Raw genomic sequence first — 13,440 nt, 5'->3', positions numbered from 1 at the left:
TTTATCTAACATTAATTAACTTTATTTTGTGTGTAAAGTGCATCCACACATGAATATCAGAAAAGGTGCGTCTCATTTCGCTCCCTATATCGTGAACCAGTTTGTCGTAAACATGAATTTCGCCACTGGCGAGTAGTGATGAAGAAACTTGAAAATTTAAACTCGAAAATCCGTGTTAATAATTGAACCAGTTGTTTCTGAAAATGATTTAGTGAATCGAAACGCCCGAATCAGCGCACGTGCTGGTCAAAACAGTGTAATATACAAATAACTGACATGTCTAAATATGAAGTGTCTGTATAATTTGTGTTCTTTTATTAATTTGAAGCAAAAAAAATGGTCTAATCAGGTAATTTAAGGCCATTAACTGACTTGCCCTAACCAGTGCGCTGAACTAGAGCTGATTGAGACGCACCCAGAGATTTAGTTTGGATTTATTTTTATATCTGTTGATTATTTTTATTTTAATCATGTCAAACTGTTCAAACACACAGAAAAACTCCTGGTGAAGCGACTGAGATCCTCGTGACACGTTATTATAAATATGGCATTTATTAAAGAGGAGAGTGAAGAAATGAAGATTGAAGAAGCATTCAGAGTGAAAAGAGAAGATACTGAGGAACAAACAGGTTGGTTTCATTCTCAAAGCTGATTAGGCCTACACATTTTCTTACTTGGAGTACTAAATCTCCAAGCTCCAAACAAACTATGTCATATAAGCTATATGACTCCTACTATGTTCGAATGAAGGGGTAAAGTGGTGTAACATTAAACTCGGGAGAAGACACGTATAGATTCAAAATGTCATTACCAGGTCAGGTGTCAAGGATGAACTGAATTGCAAGCAAACGATTTATTTACCATATGTAAGAGTAGCACAAGAAAACTATGTAAAAAGATGTAGAAATAAACACACACACACATATATATATATATATATATATATATATATATATATATATATGTTATTATTATATATATATATAAAATAATTATAATAATAATAATAATAATATTATTATTATTATTATTATTATTAAAATGAGAAGTTCTACAGAATGGATTTTACAGGAAATAATTTATACATTAAAATATTACAGGTTTATTTAGCTATAACCTAGAAACATGGGTAACTTTGCTTATGTATTAGCTAGCTTTCATGAACTATATGCAATATAATTTTTTTTACAGCATGTATCAATATTTGAGCAAGATAATTGTATCTTGATCATTCATGTTAGTTCATAGATAAAATAATTTAAAGTCAATTTAAAATGTGGACAATACTACAACATTTGTTAACCTTAGTTAATGCTAAAAATGTAATCTTATTGTAAATTTAAATCCAAAGAGTCTGCTATGCTTAAAGATGGCCATCTTTAAATATCTGCAAAGGTCAGAGCATTAAAATTGCATAAATGTATATTACATGTATAGTATCTTTATTTGCTTCTATATTAGAAACACTTGATGTTTATCCAATTTATGCCAAAAGAGTAACACTTGAACTTGATGCACAACAAAATGACGAACGCGGTTGCCCAGCCCTGTTTGTTTGAACCGCGAGAGGCGTCAATTGCCGTCATTACATTGTGTGTCAAGTTCAAGTGTTACTCTTTTGCCGTAAATTGATGAGTACGGCCTTGTACCGGAAGCTAGTTATTTTAGTTGATAAAGTTTTAAATATGGATATTTTTCTTACACGAACGCATCGCTTCACTTCAGAAGGCCTTTATTAACCCCCAGATACATGTGGAGCACTTTAATAATGAATAGATGCGCTTTGATGGACTTCCAAAGACAGACACTCATTCACTGCCATTATAGCTTGGAAGAGCCAGGACATTTTTTAATATAACTTCTGATTGTATTCTTCTGAAAGTAGGGCTGAACGATTTTGGAAAATAATCTAATTGCGATTTCGTTTTACCAATATTGCGATTGTGATTTAATATGCGATTATTTAAGCTCTTTATCTTTTCTAAAGATAAAGCTCTTTATCTTTTCTATTATTCAACAAAACAAGCAATAAATCATTGTAAAATAGGGATGGGAATCTTTAGGCACCTCATGAGCCGATCTCATTTTTTTCTTATTAATTAATTGATCTTGTTAATAAAACTTAAAATATTTAATTACATATGTAATTATAAGTAGGCCTACTTTTAAAAATAATAACACATTAAAAAACGAAATTAATACAATAACATGTTAATAATTTTAACTAATATAGCTTCAAAACAAATAACAAAGAAAGAAAAAAACATTACAAGCAATAAACAAAGAGTGCTTTCAGTATTTAAGAGTAGGCTGTCTGAACGTGTTCATCTCTTTTGAAATTATAGGATTACTAGTGCAAAATGCCCGTGCAAAATCAGTTTTTGTGTGTGTTTTTAGTAATTGTTGGTTTGGTGCCCGTGAAAGAGACTGTGAACTCATTGAATTCAGGGAGCTGGCTAGGTTACTACAAATGATGGCTGTGAATAAACTATAATATTCAGAAGTAAACAGTGTAGCTGACTGAGTGTTTATGAATACCACAACCTTCTAAGTGCTAGTGCAAAATGCCCGTGCAAAATCAGTTTTTGAGTGTGTTTTTAGTAATTGTTGGTTTGGTGTGTTTGAGTGCTCATTGTTACAATAACACAGCAAAAGATCAGTGACATTTTTATTTGTGCATGGTAGAAAGCACACAGTGAACTCCAAGAAAATGCTATGCTTGAGGAAACAGTTTGTGAATATGCTACTACAAATGATGGCCATGAAAGAGACTGTGAACACATTGAATAGGATATGTTTAGTTGGTGAATAGCATAGGCTACTATTACACAGTAGCGATAACTTTAAGCGCACCAGAATGAAATATAATATTCAGAAGTAAACAGCATGACTGACTTACAGATTCATTTTACATCCACAAATGAATAAGCGCGTCGATTCAGGGAGCAGTGCAAAGTGCCCGTGCAAAATCAGTTTTTGTGAGCTGATCGCCGTCAAAAAAGTTCAGGAGATATTCCTTAGTGATGGCTGATTTCAACAGTTTCAATATGATAGCATTTTGAAAAAAAAAGTTTAATGAATTTATATTTATAATATTTTTTGGGAAAAATAATCAGTTTTTATAATAGATCTTTGAAAATCCAAATCTGGATTTGAATTTTTTTATGATATTATAACCTAAAGATGCTATGTGAAAGTTTGAAACAGAAAATAGTGGTTTTCATCTTGCTACTTTCTTGGTAAAGAAAACACATTTTTACTCAAATTAATCAAAATGGATTTATCACGTTCTGGAACCAAACTATAATATTCAGAAGGAACCAAACCAAAGAGTATAGAAGTACCAAGAGGCGAAACTCCGTTGCAGTTTTGACAACAGCCACTAGGTGGCGCTTCGGTAGCGCGGCCGCCATTTTGGACTGAACCAACGGCTTTACCGTTAGCACAACTACCGTATACAGCATTAATATTATGTCTGTAAATAATTGGAGACAAAGAAAACAGTGTTCTGCCATCAACTGCAACAACTACCAGTCTACAACCAATCAACTAGCATTTCATAGATTCCCCAAAGATCCAGAGAGGTAAAGTAGAAAAGGTTTTTATTAACTTTAAAGTGAGTTAAAGGGGCTATATGCAACTTTTTCCCCAAAATAAACGTAACAATAGCCTTTTTATTTTACCAATTATGACTCAAACATCTCCTGATGAGCATACTGACACCTTGTCCGCTCACAGTGGGTGCATCTATAAGCCTGTATCCTATTTTTCCTATTTTCTGTCGGGTCGGATTTTTCCCGCGCTGTCTGCGGATGTGACGTCAAGCGCGTTCATGTTAAACGTTTCAGATCACTCTGCCACCACCGCTAGTCAGCAAGTAGCCTACACTCGCAAGCAGTGCAATGGATGATAAGAGAACACTTATCTCAAACAATATATGTATTTGACTGTTCTTACCTCAGTAAACATAATGTTGACCTCCTTGCAGCAGATGACTTGTGAAGTGTGCACGTATGAGCGCGCGCTGCGAGAGCGAGCAGAAAGGAAGAGCAGTTCTGTTTTTTGGCCACAGGTGTCAGTCGCGAGTTTAAATTTCAGAAAAAAGCATATAGCCCCTTTAACGTCAACGATAACAGGTGCTGTAACGTTAATGTAAGCTATCCCATAACCGCAGTAACAGTTTGCTAACGTTTTGTATGTATTTGGTCGAAATTGTCAAGACTCGAAGTGGGCTTTTTAAATCGCATACTTTCAGAGATATATGAACACCTAACCTGGCAAATGACCGCTTTCACGCTGTCACCTTTTTTTCGCATAAACATGAAAATCACTATCCAAACTTAAATGGTTGTAATTCAAGAATGCTTTGGAATATAGACCTATGGTTGGTCTTGTTTTAAAGAAGACATTTGTCAGATTATTGTTGAAGTGAAATAAATTATGAAAGTGAAACAGAAAAAAGTTATATAAGTTTGAGTTTATTAAAATGTACAAATTTAAAAATATAATTATTTATATTTTATATAAAATATATATATTACAAAATATTTTACTCTAGAACTGCAAGAAAATGAAAGCAAAAAATCTGAAGAAGTTGTGTTCCACATAGGTTGATATGTTGATATCTCGCTCCTGCCGTGTGCTCTAACGTTACACGGTTTGGAGCTGCGCGCTCTTGCTCGCTCGCTCGCTCTAGATTCCGGGAGATTTTAGCCTAATTTGCGGGCATCAGGGAGCCGCTATCAATATGCGGGAGACTCCCGGAACTTCCGGGAGACATGGGATGTCTGCTATAGAGATATTAAAAACTAGAAACTACTATTTAGTTCATTTAACCGCTTTTGAATTTGAACCGGTTATCGTTCAATTCTATGACAGCTGTGTTGCGTTCAGTCCAAGATGGCGGTCCGCAGCTCTGCGCATGGGTGCGTTTGTTGCAATGGAACGTTCTATTGAGTTTCGCCTCTTGGTACTTCTATACTCTTTGACCAAACTATAATATTCAGAAGTAAACAGTGTAGCTGACTGAGTGTTTATGTCAGAATGTTTATTTTTAAACCACAACCTTCTTGGGGCTTCTTTGACCAATACAACCCTCTAATGTCAGAATGTTTATTTTTAAACCACAACCTTTTAACCCTCTGGGCTTCTTCGTCCGAAAATGACCAAAAACTTTTAAAAAATTTTTTTTATTTTTATTTTTTTTGCTTCATCGGAATGGGATGACACTTGGTAACCTTTGTTGTATTAGCTATGTGAACACACACAAAAAAATCATGGACATGATTCGGATATGTTAAAGGGTTGTAAAAAAAATAGTCACACTTAGCTTCCTCCCGGTCAAAAAAGACCGACATAGGAAATGAATGGGAAATACGAAAAAATACGAAAACTCAGAGAAACTTTTGGTGGTACAAACTACAAATCAGCCACTGTGCAGAAAAAAAAGTGCACAGCAATAAAGGGGTGACACTCTAAAACAGGGGTGGGCAAACTACGGCCCGCGGGCCACATGCGGCCCGTTAGGCTGTTTAATCCGGCCCGCCGAGTATTTAAAAAAATTGTCTTAAGATCGCATTAATTTTGCCTTTTTTCTTGCAATACTTTGCGTTATATATATATATTGCGTTGCATATATTTGACAATCGGAATATCAGATATTGCATGCCATAGCTAACAAATGTAAAAAAGGAAAAATGACATAAAAGCAGATCATCATTCATTCAGCGCTGTTGTGGCTGCGGTGTGTCACTTAACAAGCAATGACGCGTCACCATGGAAACCAAACAGACAGCAACTTAAGCGCATAGACTTGTTGCACGTTAATGTTTATTCCTTTTTTGGAAACTCAATGAGAAAAAAAAAATGTTTGGTAACCGCTTGCACACCTTAGTTTTTCCTTTGATTTGTCTGCTATTTAGTTTCTTTGCTCCTCTGGATTTGTGGATGTATCCTGACTGATTCCGTTTACCGACCTTTATCGTCCGGCTTTCGACTACGCTCCCCTGTGTGCCATGTAACTTACAGAACCCGTTTTTTTTTTCATTAAATGTTCTGATCTGCCTTTACCTTTTATGTTTTATTTTATTATTCTTAAAATAAATTTGTATATTCGTTTATTTCCACAAATGTATGACTTTTGGAAGTGCAAATTGCCATTCAGTTTTAATAAAGCTGAATTAACGTAATCTGTAATTTTGACTCTTCTAAGTGTACACTTGCAGATGTTTTGTTTCTAATTTACTGTTAGGCCATTAAATAATAATAAGGATAAACAATATTTAAAATATATAGGCTATAATTATCTAACATCTTTAAAAATTAACATCAAAACATAACATGCTAAATGGGGGATATCTAGCATAAAAAAATGTATTGTCAGAATGTCGTCTCTCAGTTGTTGAATTTCGCACAGACATTGCCACAACGTTGTCTGTTTGCTCAGCCCGATCTTATGAAAGTGCGAATACCACGAATTGTATTTGTAGTGCATAATATGTTTTCGCGTGCATATGATATGCACTTTATGGCGTGTAATAGGCACGCACTCCACACCCCTAATCCTAACCAAGGGGTTTACAGTGTGTAGCATGCACGCAAAAAAAACAAAAACATTTTTGGCATATAAATGGCACGAGAAATAAAATTTGTGGTATAGATACGCACTTTCATGAGATCGTGCTTCATAATCTGCTACTGGGCCGGCCCTCTGTCAAATTTTTAAAACCCAGTGTGGCCCTTGAGCCAAAAAGTTTGCCCACCCCTGCTCTAAAACATCAAGAGTGCAAATATGACACCCTTTGTGTTAATCAAGGCAAGACTTTTGAAAAATATGGTAATGAATATTTTTGCAGCTAGGTGGCGCCTGCTGGCGGTACACTCGGTTTTAGAGGGATTACTCAGCACTCGTTAGGAGTTAATAAATGTATTAATGAGTTAATAGATGCATTAAAGGCACAATATGTAACTTTTTTTGCTTTAAAAATAGCAAAAATCACTATATCTATGTTATATATATATATTTTTTAGTTGTGTATTTACATTATCCTGACTGTTTCCAACAACTTTCAAACCAGGAGAAATTTGTAATTTAATTCGAGAAACGTCCCGTTTCTTTATTTCCGTTTTGTCGCCGTCATATCCGCGTTGTCCCTGGTTTCCGCTCGTGCTGCCATAGCAACCAGAGCTATGAACCAGAGCCCTCTGATAGTAACCAAAGCGACAGACATGGACAAATGTGTAGTTCGCAATGTCTATCTGCACGCTGTTGTTGTTTCGTTCAAACATTATGGACCATGGCAAGTAGACTTTGGATAAAAAAGGAGAACTAAAATGAGAATCAATATCAGCGCAGCGTTTTCGAGATGCCGAGAGCTCCCATAGACGGTATATAAACGAGAGCTCCACGTCCGAGACTTCGACCGCTCCTACATGTACTTTATTAAACAGGTGAGCACATTTACATAAAACAAATCAATGTTATATAGTTCAACAATGATAAAATGTTGGAATATGATCTGTATGTTATTCTAATGTTGATCTAGCTTACTGCTAGTCTCATACAGACAAACTAACACATACATTTCAACACATTCAAATGCAGTTTAGACTAGAGTGATAGTGTAATGTTAGACCAAGTGAAACAGTGCTGCGTTACCTCACAAGTTTAATTTGTCTAATAAACTGACCTGTGAGTTGTAATTCTGCTTTGCGTGTAGTTCGGTAGAATGAAATGTCCATATTCCTTTTAAAACTGTTATTTCCGCGGGACTCGTCGCGTGTGGAGCTGATAGCTGTCTCTTAGCAATCCTGAACTGCTTCATATCACAGTCATGATAAAAGCATCGATGTATTCAGTCATCCATAAACATTATTAGATCGGTCGGCTTGACGTTGACGACAAGATCCATAATTCTTAGCAAATGTTGCGTCATCAAACTACGCCTTTGTTATTGTAAGAGGTTAGTGACCCCTAGCGGCGAAAAAAAATCCATACTGTACGTTTAAAAAGCTGAGATCCTAAGCTTTAAAATGATATATAATTTGTGTTGTTCCATTCAGTGGTTGCTTAGTAATTCATCTTTTTTTCTTTCCGAATGGGAATAAAAATAAATAAATAAAATAAATAAATAAAAAAGCTATAGGCAGCCTATAGGCGGTTATAGGACATGACACATATTTATATATATATATATTTTTTTAGGCCTGCACTCTATTTTGATGTGAAATGTTGCATTTATTGAAAAAAAAATAAAAATACATATAAAATAAAAAAAAATATATTAATTCTAATGGAAAAAAAAGCTCATAAAAATTATATAATTAATGTAAAATATCATAAAAAACTCTAAAAATTCTAAATAATAATCAGAAAATATTATAGAACAAAAATATATTTGATTGGTTATCTTGGGAAAAAATAAAGTAAAATTTTAAGGCTTCGTCCGTTTTTGACCGGGAGGAAGCTAAGTGTGACCCATTTACGAAGAAGCCCAGAGGGTTAAAAATGATATATTTAATGATATCTTTAGCATTTCTCATCCAAACAACGTCAAACTTGGCACTGCACTTACTCATGCCCGTGGCAAGACACCTGTCGAATTTGAAATCCATCGGACTAACGGTTCGAGAGATATGCGGTTAACAGACACACACACAGACAGACAGACGTTTCTGTAATTTATAGATAGATGATATAACTGACTGTGTTACATTCATTTCGTGTGTGTCATAAAAACATTTAGAGATGCAAGTACATTCCCAGCAAACACAGAACGTTGGCACAATGTACCCAACCTTCTAACAACGTTTTAACAACATGGCCAAAAGGTTGCTATAACTACGTTGTGTGGTGAAGGTTGTTACATCGTTGTCACAATGTTGACTTTAAACCACCGTTCAGGGCCATTGCTTAAGGTTGTGATTTAATTTGTCTGCTATTTAGTCTCATTCGTTTCTTTGCTCCTCTGGATTTGTGGATGTTTCCTGGACTGATTCCGGTTACCGAACTTTATCGTCCGGCTTTCGACCACTGTCTGTCATGTACAGAACCGGTTTTGTTCATTAAATGTTCTGATCTTTGCTTTTTATGTTTTATTTATTATACTTAAAATAAATTTGTATATTCATTTATTTAGTTTTTTTCTTTTTTCACAAATGTATGACTTTTGGATGTGCAATTTGATTACCATATATGCAGTTAGTTTTAATAAAGTTGAATTAACGTAACCTTCTGTAATTTTTACTCTTCAAAGTGTACACTTGCAGGTGTTGATTATAATTAGGCTAATTTACTGATAGCCCCATTAAATAACAATAAGGATAAACAATATTTTAAAAAACTATATAATTATCTAACATCTGACTAATTAAAAATTAACCTCAAAACATAAAATGCTAAATGGGGGATATCTATAGGCCTATCTAGCATAAGGCCGTGTGTCCACCACAGCGTTTTTAGCCAGCTGAAAACGCTAGGCGCTCTGCTGAAAACGTCTATCTGTGAGCGCTTGAGAGCGTTTTGGCAGCGCAGTATTTTTTTCAGTTGAGACACTTTGCTTGTTATTGTATGGAATATCCGCGAAAGTGTTACTAGTGTCTTATTTCACACATATTTTGTTTCTGTGTTGATTCTATATTAAAATGTCGATAAAATGTAATGTATTTTTTCTGGCTCTTGTTTTAAATTATTTTCTTCCGTTATTATGCCTTGTTGTTGTCCTCTGTTGACGTTGTACATGCAGAATGTGGCGGTTGGTTGGTGTGGTATTAGTCCCGCCCCTCCTCCACTGTGATTGGACGGTTGTGTAAAAAGTGACAGTGATGAGCGCTGTGTTTAACCCAAAGTTGAAGATTCTTCAACTCTCGGCGACCTGTAAAAAACGCAGAATGCTCAGCGCTTCAGCGTAAAAAAAACACTCAGCGCCTTGTTACGCTTATGCCGTTTTAAAAACGCGGCATTCCCATTGAAAACAATTGAAAAAACACGCCAGCCACGTGAAAAAACGCTTTGGTGGACACACGGCCTAAAAGCAAAAAATTGTCAGAACGTCATCTCTCAGTTGTTGAATGTCGCGCAACAAAGTTGCTACAGCACTGTCACGTCTTACAATTCTACGTTGTTACAATGTTGCGAGCACGTAGACAGCGTCGTTGCCATAGCAGAAATGCAACGTGACACAGACGTTGCCACAACGTAAATGTGTTTGCTGGGTTTAACCACGTAGACGGAGTCGCTCACAGCCGCATGCTCAAACGCTCTTCGCAAAGCGCGCATGAGTATTTGAAATTGAAAGCAGCTTCTGTCGGTGATTTTCATATTTTTAATATATAAGCCAACTGCATTCCAAAAGACATATGATGCCTTCGTAGAACATTTGTAAGTAAAATACCAGCGGGCGAGACCGCGCTGGCGCGCACTACAAAAGTTACATCAGGCAAACCGCGCGTATCTCATAGCGCATATCTTGTGCAAGGAAGCCCGCAAATGTCCTTGTAATTCGCTTCAACTTTTCCGAACTTTATGAAAGATTACTCTTTGGAAGGTTCGAGTGGTGTGTGTGTGTGTGTGTGTGTGTGTGTGTGTGTGTGTGTGAGACAAAGGAATTAGAAGCAAGCAGAATACGGTTGTTTATAAAGCACACGTAGCGTCATCACGTATCTGTGTTTAAAACTAAGCTCATACATAAATCTGAAATTATCTTAATTGATACAGAATCATTGGAGAGAATCTATAACACAATATCACATAAATTAAACATAAACTGTTATTTCCTGTAGCATATGCCAGGCCTATATGCGTAGCGTGCCAAGTTGATGCTTCATCTGCAATACAGACTGGTTTACTCTCGCATGTCACGTGACCAGCATGTAATCACAGCTTTGTGGTTAAAAAAATCGCATTTCATCATATTGCCATATTATCGCAAATGCAATTAATCGTTCAGCCCTAACACCTAGGATGGCTTCAGGGTGAGTAAATCATGGGCTAATTTTCATTATTGGGTCAACTATCCCTTTAATGTAGAAAAAACATAAAGACAGCATATTTTAAATATTAACAGGTAAGAAATATACAGAAATTGAAGTAAGTTCTCAAACACTTCAGTCCTCACTGCATAAATTATAATTTAAATATAGATTAATCCTTATTAAAGCAACTAAAGTTATTCAGTCAAGAGCAGTGATTTTTTTTTTAGTTTTTTTAGTTTTTTGTTTGTTCTTTTATTTACATTAATGACAGACATCACAGCAGCAGGTTTATTAGGCTACTGTCACTTCAAGGTCTATAGCACATTACGTGGATCTGACACACATCTGATGTCCACACAACTCTTTGCGGTCATTTAAGTCGTTATTTGACTAATTTAAGACTGTGATTACGAGGATACTCGACAAAAACGGGTATTTTGGCATACTTTAGTGTGTTTTTGTCTGTTCAATAACGAAGAAGAACTCAATGCGGCCGGCACTTTATATGATGAACAGATTGAATTTCAGATTGAACTCGCACATCAGTAAACAAGCATGTTCGCTTGACGAGAACCAATGAGGTTCATTCTCGTGTTGCGCAGCACGTTTGAGCTTCAGCAAGAACCAATGAGGTTCATTATGTTACGCAGCACGTTTGAGCTTCAGCAAGAGGTTTGTTCTAGCGCATCAAGCAGTTTCAGTTAAGCTTCTGTTTATGTTTGCTGGTCAATTTTTATGTGAATAAAAGCCTAAATTAAATCGTTCATCAAAGCGATCGAGTCTATTCACAAAATTTTGACTAAATCGCTCTGTTCATATGAATTAGTTTTACAATCTTTTCATGAGTTTTTTGAAGAGTCAACATGGTAGTTGCGTAGCTGTCTATGGAGAGTGCAGAACTGGCTCAGATTTTAATAAAAAATATCTTCAGTTGTGTTCAGAAGATGATTGAAAGTCTTACAGGTTTTGAACAACATGTGGGTAATTAATGACAACTTTTTGGGTGAACTAACCCTTAAACATCCAGTCAGCCTTGTCGACAAACATAGTGCTGTTCTCTACTAATGCAGCATCTAGTCAACAAATCAATTACTTTAATGTATGACGTGTCCTGTAGTGGACAGTAAATCAGTTATCAGTGAAGATGCATTGGCAAAATCGATATGTCAGTCAACCTCTACAATGAACCATTCCAATACACTGACAGGCAGTTAATTAAGAGAAAGTTTTGGTAATATTTTCAAAAGATAATAATTACACTAGAAGAGAGATTTAGCTAAGATCAGATGCCAAATGCAACTAATTTGTATCTTTAATAAGCACGGGTTCTGTGGTTTCTTAAATTATAACTGAAATTCTCCACAATTATCCATACTGTTTTCTGCAAATCTGAACATAGTTGAGAGAGGACACTGTTTTTCTAATATTTAAGACATGAACAGGAGTTTTGAGATGTTTATAATTAACCAGTTCTCCCAAGTAGGGGTGTTGCAATATACCAGTGTTGCCGATAATCGTGATATTCAAAGCATGAAATATCGGCATTGTGTTAATTTAGAGTGTGACAATATACCAGTATTGGCGATAACCACAATGTTTAAAATGAATAGGACTCTTATGATAACATGACACGTAAATACTCCGCATTTCGGGTCGCACACCGGACGAGACGAGCAGCGCCAGCGTCTTTAAAATTCGAACACATTATCCTCTATCAGTGTACATACACCGGCAGCGCCCAGCAACGGCTCAGGACCTTGTTTAAAATCCTGCCGCAACACAGAGTGCCATTTACATAGTTTTATATTAAATTTACATTATATTTGTCTCAAATCATCGTAAATAACTTCACCCTGTGCTGCAATATACATTTAACTTTACATTCATTTACAGAAATCAGCTGCTTGAATGAAAATTGCTGATGTTATCGGATTTTCAGGTGATATTCTCAATTCATTCAGTTAACGGATGCTCTGAGGTAAAGTGTTCAGATCACAGACTCAGCAACTGTTGTATTTAATTGTACAGTACAATCATAACATAGTACAGACATTATCTTAATTTCATAATGTCCTTAAACATAAGAATATTGCTGCCCATAAACTGAGAAAGTGCGCGTCCGGTGTGCGATACCTCGAGTTGTCCTACACGCGACGCGGCGCTGCAGAATATGTAGCCATCAACCTTTTTACCCATCTCCGTGTCCATCACTCTGCGGATTACGCCATTTTACAGAGTAAATTGCTATTATTTTACTAGTCATGGAATGGGAAATGTGACATGAACAGGGTTTCTGTGTTCATAAATTTAATAAAGGGTGATTATTAAGAACCCCGTTTTCTTTACTCCTCTTATTTTTGTATTTGCACTTGTTTTTTTGTTTTTTTCAAATCTGCTATCTGCATGACTTTATTGGACTTTAACCCCTTAAACTCTTTGGGTTATTTTGGAATTCCGCATGAAATTGGA

At 35.8% G+C, this 13,440-nt stretch overlaps 2 protein-coding genes across 10 annotated transcripts in view; both read left to right on the top strand.

Moving 5' to 3' along the window:
- The window catches only part of LOC311081797 (uncharacterized protein), a 118,527-nt gene extending 110,052 nt beyond the window's left edge, over positions 1 to 8,475 (top strand). The window contains exon 4 of the mRNA XM_084112474.1: positions 8,466 to 8,475. The gene's annotated coding sequence lies outside the window, so the exon portion shown is untranslated. The remainder of the gene's footprint in view (positions 1 to 8,465) is intronic.
- The window catches only part of LOC311081800 (uncharacterized protein), a 33,390-nt gene that overhangs the window by 179 nt on the left and 19,771 nt on the right, over positions 1 to 13,440 (top strand). For all 9 annotated transcript variants that reach the window (XM_084112488.1, XM_084112485.1, XM_084112487.1 and 6 more), the window contains exon 2: positions 495 to 629. In XM_084112488.1, the coding sequence (XP_083968614.1) occupies positions 545 to 629 (85 nt within the window). In that variant the 5' untranslated portion in view covers positions 495 to 544. The remainder of the gene's footprint in view (positions 1 to 494; positions 630 to 13,440) is intronic.

The sequence above is a fragment of the Abramis brama genome, assembly GCF_963993115.1.
Source record: "Abramis brama genome assembly, chromosome: 4".
In the NCBI taxonomy this organism is placed as follows: Eukaryota; Metazoa; Chordata; class Actinopteri; order Cypriniformes; family Leuciscidae; genus Abramis; species Abramis brama.
Note: the sequence above shows the minus strand (reverse complement) of the source record. Positions and strands in the feature narration are given on the sequence as shown.